The sequence below is a fragment of the Trichosurus vulpecula genome, chromosome 1 (assembly GCF_011100635.1).
Source record: "Trichosurus vulpecula isolate mTriVul1 chromosome 1, mTriVul1.pri, whole genome shotgun sequence".
NCBI lineage: Eukaryota > Metazoa > Chordata > Mammalia > Diprotodontia > Phalangeridae > Trichosurus > Trichosurus vulpecula.
This window is the reverse complement of record NC_050573.1, coordinates 34,908,293-34,915,803: the sequence shown is the minus strand read 5'-3', so window position 1 is coordinate 34,915,803 and position 7,511 is coordinate 34,908,293. Positions and strand designations below refer to the sequence as shown.

The 7,511-nt window shown below is 50.8% G+C and overlaps 1 protein-coding gene across 1 annotated transcript in view; it reads left to right on the top strand.

Annotated features, from left to right (window-relative positions):
* The first annotated feature begins 1,985 nt into the window (after positions 1–1,985).
* The window catches only part of LOC118828545 (voltage-gated hydrogen channel 1-like), a 32,381-nt gene continuing 26,855 nt past the window's right edge, over positions 1,986–7,511 (top strand). Inside the window, exons 1-2 of the mRNA XM_036735231.1 lie at positions 1,986–2,175; positions 5,869–6,076. Coding sequence (XP_036591126.1) covers positions 5,930–6,076 — 147 coding nt within the window. The 5' untranslated portion in view covers positions 1,986–2,175; positions 5,869–5,929. The remainder of the gene's footprint in view (positions 2,176–5,868; positions 6,077–7,511) is intronic.

The window sequence follows — 7,511 nt, the reverse complement described above, 5'->3', positions numbered from 1 at the left end:
ATGCAATTGATGTATAATGCTGATGAACTTGTCTAGGCACAAGTGTGTATATTGTGTGTATATGCATATAGGGGTGCATAAGCATGTACACACACACCCCACACACTATATATATACTCACAGTTGGTGAGAGGCTCTTCTCCTGCCCCTAGACTGAGTTGCTTTTATTTTCTTGTACTTTCAGTATATACAATAGAACAAAGAGCAAAATCTATTTTAAAGTAGACGCAGTATTATTGTCAACATTATACACACACGTGTGTGTGTATATGGATGTTGTTGTCATTCAGTCACTCAGAACTGTCTGAGCTGGCAGTACCAAAAGCTCAGTCGAGAGCACTGTACCTGAGCAGGGCCATGAGGTGGCTTTCCTCAGGTAGAAATAAGGAGGCAATGGGAAATATCAGAAGGACAGAAGGCACCTGTTTGCCAGGTAGGGGGTTCAGAGAAGAGATCACTCTGCCTGGATTCAGGGAGACCCGAGTTCGAATCTGGCCTCAGACACTTGCCAGCTGTGACCTTGGACACATGTGACCTTCATTGCTAACTGCCTCAGTGTCCTTATATGTAAAATGAGGATAATAATAGCCCCTCCGTCCCAGGGTTGTTGAGAGGATCAAATGAAGTAATATTTGTAAAGGGTTTAGCACAAGTAGATGCTTAATAAGTGTTTAGTATTAACCAGTAGGCACTTAAGGTTTGCTTTTCCGGAAGGTGAGAGTGGGGGATGATAACTGACATTCATATCGCTCATTTTCGGGGTCACAGGGCACGTGGCACACATCATCCCATCGGAGCCTCCCAACGACCTCGTCAAGTCCGGGCTGCGGCATTATTTTGCCTTTTATACCCATTTTACAGATGAGCAAACGCGCTGAGAGGCGCCGCTAGGCTGTGGTCGGGGAGCCCAAGGGTCCGCTCCCGCCTCGGGCCCTAGAGTGGCCATGTCACTTCACCTCTCAGGGCCTCGACTCCCCCATCTGTGCAACAGGGTCCGCTAAGTCCCCAGTTCCTTCACCCGGGGCCCTAAAACCTTGGGTAGCTCGGAGCCAATGAGAAGCTGCCTCCGGCCAGGAGGGGGATGGGAAGGGAACCGCAGGACTACAGCTCCCAGAGGGCAGCGCGACCCGCCAGGCTTCCTGGCCGGGAGACAGGCTCACGTCCTTGGAGCGGGTTAGACTAGTGGGACCCGTGGCAACCGATCCGGGCCTGGGTGGGGGCGGGGGTGTGACGGAGGGGGAGGAGGGGTGAGGGGGCGGGGCCGGAGCCCTAGAGAGTGGGGGGAGGGAGGGAGGAGAGAGAGGAAGAAGCGGGGAGGAGAGTGAGGTCTGATGGATGACTGGCCAGAGCAAGGGAAACACAGGAGAGGTAAAAACCGTGAGACGAGGGTGGGGGCGGCGCCTGCGCCTTGGCAGAAGCTGGGAGGAACGGATGAAGCGGATTGCAATTGGTGGAAACTGTGAGGAGGGGGCGGGGCCTATTTATTTGGCCAAGGAGGGGCATTGGGGGTGGGGCTTGGTCCTCCGCGGGGAGAAGGCAAACTGCTGGGGGGCGGGGCTTCCAACTTGACGGTGGGAGAGAGCAAAAGAAGCGGGGTGGGGAGGGAAACATAGAAAGGGCAGGGCTTACAGGAGGAGGGAAAATAGGAAAGAAGGGGAGGCGCGGGTTATTATTTATTAGAAATAGGAAGGGAGGGAACTGGCTGACTGACTGACGAAGACGGATTTAGAGGCCGTATTACTAACCAGTAGGGGGGGAAAGCGAGTGAAGGAGAAAAGGGGCGGTAGGGGGCGGGGCTTATTCCTGACCTGTAGCAGGAGTGGGGGCGGTGCGCTGGCACCAGGAGGGGTGGGGCCTGGGCCGCAGCCGTTGGCGGTTGGCTGCGGCGGAGGGGGGCGGGGCGGGGGATAGGCGGCTGCTGACTGGCCCCGTAACACACTTAGTAGAGCCTGTGATGGCTTTGAGCAACCGTCCAGTCTTACCGCTACTTGCCGGCCGGGGTCGTGCAGGGCGGCCTCTCGCAGACCGACCCCCGGGCGGGCGGCGGCGACTACGGGCTGGTGATGGCCGACTGCCGCTTCGGCAAGGCCTTCCGCAAGGGCCAGCTCAAGAAGGGCCTCTGTTATGGGGACTACGCCTGCTTCGTGGCCCTCCAACGCTGCGCCGATGTGCTGGGTGAGTCGGGGCTCCGGCTGCAATCGGCCCGCGCCTCCTCCATCCCCCGCGCCGGACCTCCCTCGGGCACGTGCGTGCCGGGCCCCGAAGGGCCGCCTCTTCCACAGCCCATCCCCCTGAAGGTCATGCGGAGCCGAGACCCCCGGCGCGGGGACCGCGGCTGCTGCTCTCTGGCCCCCTCCCCCCGAACGCGTCCCTGGCCCGGGGTGGCGAGAGGCCGGGGCGGACCGTCGGGGCCTGCTCCGCTTGCACCTGTAACTTGTCAGGCCGCGGGGAGCCGGGGGAGCCGGGAGGCGGCAGCCGGCACCGACAGTGCGCGCCGAGGGGCTGGGGAGCTTTGGGGACCTCCTTCCGACCCCCTAAAGACCTGGAGCACTTCCTCGTCGAGTAAAGGACACGGTGACTTTGAACTCGGGTTCAGATGTCACCCTGGCTGCAGCTCCGACCGAGAAGTTGGGAGTGGGATTCCTTAGGTTTCAGACGCACTAGAAAAGTTGAGAGTTGGAGACAGGTTTTGGTAACTTTGCCTTCATCAATTTTTAAAAATTCTCCTTTAACCTGGAGCTGGAGCAAGTGCTGTCAGCTGATTTGTGAATGCCAGGGTACAGAGCGTGAAAACGGTCACTGCATTTAGTTAGGGTGTCACTGCTGACCTTTAGTGGAGAAGGACCTTCAGAGGATATGGTGGCATGTGAGGAGTCCCAGAAATGTGATCCAAAGTCAGTTTGGTTCCTATTCTGTGACATTTCCATCAGAGCTGTCAGGAGTTCCCTTTTTCCATTGCACTTGTAAGCACTCTCTGCCTCCCCCATACAGCTTCTGACCTCTGGCCTTTTTCAAGTTGTGGTCATAAGGAGGAAAGGATATTGAAGGGAGAGACATTAATATTTGTCTTCTGAATGCATGTACTTTGCATAAGCTGTGGAGTAAGCTTCTAATCTGATTTTTCAAAAAAGTTCTGTGGGGCTGAGCCTTCTGTTTAAAATTGTAATGAATAATACCTGGTGCTTTCCATACATCTCATTCTGTCTTCTAATTCAGCCCTCACAACAGCTGAGGGAGGTAAATACTACAGATGTTATCCCCATTTTATAGAAGGGGGAACTGAGGCTGGGAGCAGTCAAGTGGCTTGCCCATGGTTATTCAGCTAATGCTAACAGCTGGCATTTATATTCCACTTTACAGTTTGCAATGCATTTTGCATACATTATCTGATTTCAGCTTCACATTGACCCTGTGAATTAGGGACTTGCCATTGGGATTATCCCCACTGTATAGATGAGGAAACTCAGAGAGCTAAAGTGATTTGCCCATCTTCACACTAGGAAGTTGTTGATATGTGAGATTCAAACCAGGACTCTTCTGGCTCATGAGGTCATGGTTCTTCCCACTGCATCATATACACAGAGAGCAAAGAGGAGAAAGGTAAAGGGAGAGAGGGGTCTCCTTCAGTCATGGAAAGAAGGAAGGAAACAAGCCTTTGTTAAGTACCTGGCACATGCTAGGCATGGCCCAGGTGCTTTACAAATATGTCCCTTGATCCTCACAACAATCCTGGGAGGTAGGTGCTATGATTATCATCTCTTTTTTTAACTCGAGGAAACTGAGTCATCTAGAGGGTAGGGTAAGTGACTTGCCCAGGGTAGGCCAGTCAATGAGTGAGGCTAGATTTGAACTCCTGAGTCTAGGCTCAGTACTGGATCCACTTGACCACCTAGCTGCATTTGGTAAGCAGCACTTCCTAAGTGCAGGCCCTGTGCTAAGTGCTATGGTCCATACAGCATCAGTATAGAATAGCTGGAAGGAAATCTGGGAGGGGAAGGCTTTCTGGGGATGGCTGCTAAGCTGTATTCTCAGATCAGAGCCATAATGCATCTACCCAAATGCATCTGCCTGACAAGCACTGGGTTGTAAAACAGGGCCAGGTGAGATCAGCAATTCTAACAGACCAGGGGCACTGAGGGAGATTTTAGGTCCATGGTGCCATTTGAATTGGGCTTCAATTTGTGGAGAGGAATTCACCCAAGTAGGAGGGAGAATGAGGCTGGTGGGGCGTAGGGAACAGTGTGGGCAAAGACAAGGAGGTAGGAAGGTAGGAGGAAAGGGCAGAAATTCACGGGTCAGCCAGTTTGTCTGAGGAAGTGACTTAGCCATTGTCTTGGATGATAAGTCTCACTCCAAAGGCAGTGTCCTAGGGAGGGGTCATGTTCTGCTGTCTGCTTCCCAGCCCCTTGATAGACTTAACTGATGCTGCAGGCTGTGGAAGAGGTGATGGTGAGCAGTGAGTGTCGGTCCCTGCTTCTCTGGGGTTGGACTGGAGCTGCAAGACAAAGGCTCTTTTGCACCCTGAGACCCCTCAACCCTCCCTTTCCAGAAAATGGGTGTTCTTGAGGATAAAGCTGTTTGTTGCTTATATGATAACCAAGAATTAATTCACTGTGGGCATCCAGGACCTGTGGACTCTTTGGAGCAAAAGCTCTTGGTAGTGAAAGTGTTTCTTTTCTTTTGTAAGAAAGAGATAACTGTTTTGTTTCTTCTGTTCCCGAAGTGATTTGGCCTGTTAGTCATGCAGTGACTAAAGTGTGCCAGAGAACTTGGTGTTTGACATTCTTCTGCTGGGAGTCCTCCCTGAATTTCTTTTGGGAAAAGCCAGGCACTGTGGTTTAGAGGTGGGTGTGGTGAGACAGAAGAACCACTCCCTGCTCCTGGAAAATTGGCATAGGCCACACTTACTCTTGGCTCAAGCAGAACTTAACCAGTACCAACAGGACTTTGTCCCCTTTTGTCCTACTTCTACCTATAACTAACCCTGACTTCTTTTATACTCCAGTTGAGGGTTTTTTTGAGGACATCAAAATAGGAAAATTATTTACCTTTTTTTGTCTTGACCCAATATATCATCACTTGGCTTGCCCATAACCTACACACCCACACCACAGGGCAAATTTCACTTCCATAATTCTGCCAAGTTAAAAAAAATGCTAAATGTATAAATTAGAAATCCTTTTTGGTCTGGTGCCTGCCTTGCGCCTTCTCTCTCTCTCTCTTTTTTTTTTTTTACTAGAGTCTGCTCCCTACTATATGACTCATAACTGAAATGCAACAGAAATCCCTCAGCACACAGCATCAGAACACTAAAATACACATTTTCTCTTCCAAAAGGGCCTGCGTACACCGTACTCTGTAACATCTTTCCTTAAGATATGTATTTGAAGGTAATTTTTATGAAGCTCCAAATTACATCACTTAAACTTAGTTGAAATGCTAGAAAGATCAGCTTAAAAATGTACACAGCTGTTATGCCAGCTTTTGTGCATCATTTGGATAGTGACAGGTCACTTTTAACCATCTCAGTTAAATTGGCATTGTGCTGGGTTTAAAGCAGTTGTGACTCGGGATGGTGAGCAACCTAAAGTGTAAGTGAAGTTTGGTAAGGGAACCAGCAGGAATTAGTCAGTGTGGTCAATGTACAAATGTAGTCTAACGGAATGGAATGGATGGGGGTATACAGAAGGCAGGGAAAGGGAATGAGGCTTGTGGCCAGAGCAGCTGAGTGCACATCTAGGCTTTGTCACTTAGGATTTATTTACCTGTGTGACTTAACCTCTCTGACTCACTGAGCCTCAATTTCCTCATTTATGAAATTTAAAAATTTGTGAAATTAAATTAGCTGACTTCTACCTTACTTTCCAGGTCTAAATCTACCATAATTCCATAATGGGGCAATGAGGATGAGGAGGATGAACAGCCGAAGATGTCAACAGCACTGGCCCTAGCATCTGTTGCCCCTCAAACACACAGAAGCACCACCAAGGTTCCAGGGGCAGTTGTCTCCTCGCCAAAAGTCCCCCAAGACCTGAAGACTGTGTTGAAAAAGCACTTCAGGTCCAATGGGTTTCAGGTACGTGCCACTGAGAGCTGGACCAGCAGGATGGGGCAGGAGGTCTAGATGTGAGAGTCAGGAGGTCTTGGCTACTGGGCAGTCAGGTGCCTGGGCTGAACATCAGTGTCTGGGAAGTGGAGATAATAAAACCTGCCCTCCCCTACCTTGCATTGCTATTGAAATTGGAAAATCAGATGATAAATGTGAATTTTTAAAAAGAAATTCAGAACATTCAAGGGTCATCTTAGCCAAGTATTTTTGTTATCATCACAATCATAATAATTATTATTAAAAAGAGAAAATGAGTATGCTGCCTGTTCTGCCCACTTCCCATTTTCCTTTTTAGAATTGGAATGTCAGAACTGGAAGGGACCTTAAAACAGATTATCAAACCTGGGAGGAGCCTTAGAACAGGGAATGTCAGAACTGGGAGGGGCCTCAGAACAGATAATGCCAGAGGTGGGAGGGGCCTCAGAACAGGGAATGTCAGAGCTGGGAGGGGCCTCAGAAGAGGGAATGTCAGAGCTGGGAGGGCCCTTAGAACAGGGGATGTCAGAGCTGGGAGGGGCCTTAGAACAGGGGATGTCAGAACTAGAGGGCCAGAGAAGAGGGAAATGTCAAAGCTAGGAAGGGCCTCAGAACAGGGGATGTCAGAGCTGGGAGGGGCCTCAGGACAGGGGATGTCAGAGCTGGGAGGGGCCTCAGGACAGGGGATGTCAGAGCTGGGAGGGGCCTCAGGACAGGGGATGTCAGAGCTGGGAGGGGCCTCAGAACAGGGGATGTCAGAGCTGAGAGGGGCCTTAGGACAGTGAATGTCTGGGCTGGAGGGCCTTAGAACAGGGAAGGTCAGAACTAGGAGGGGCCTTAGAACCTAATAACTGAGCTGGGAGGCCCCTGGAATCACCCAAATCAGCCCCCTCTTTGGGCAGATAAGGAAAGTAGAGACACTGAAAAGGCCCTGGTTAATAGGGGCCTTAGATATGGGCTGAGAAATTGGACCCATTCACCCTGCTGTGTGACCTTGGGCAATCTCTTGCCCTCTCTGAGCCTTCCTTTTCCTTCTTATGTTTGATCCCTGCATGCGCCTAGAAGTAAAAACAGGGAGCATGTCCCTGGAGCTCTGAGCATCCCTGTTGGATGCCAAATGTTCTGTGCGGCTAAGAAGCCAGGAAGAACTGCCAGGATTAATTCTTGAACAGTAATTTTTGTGACCCTGCTCACAGGCCCCTAGGCATGGACATGGCTAGAAATAGAAATGAACCTGATTCTCCAGACTGTGCAGATGTCATTTCCATTGTACCTGGGGGTGGGAAGCAGCCTTGCTTCTCTTCTGTCACCATCCCTATTCAGCTCTTAACACATTTTCCCCTTCCTGGGGCTTAGAGGGAGATAAGCTGACCAAAGACCCATTTCCAGTCTGGGATCAGCCCATTCCTCCTAAGGCTGTGACAGG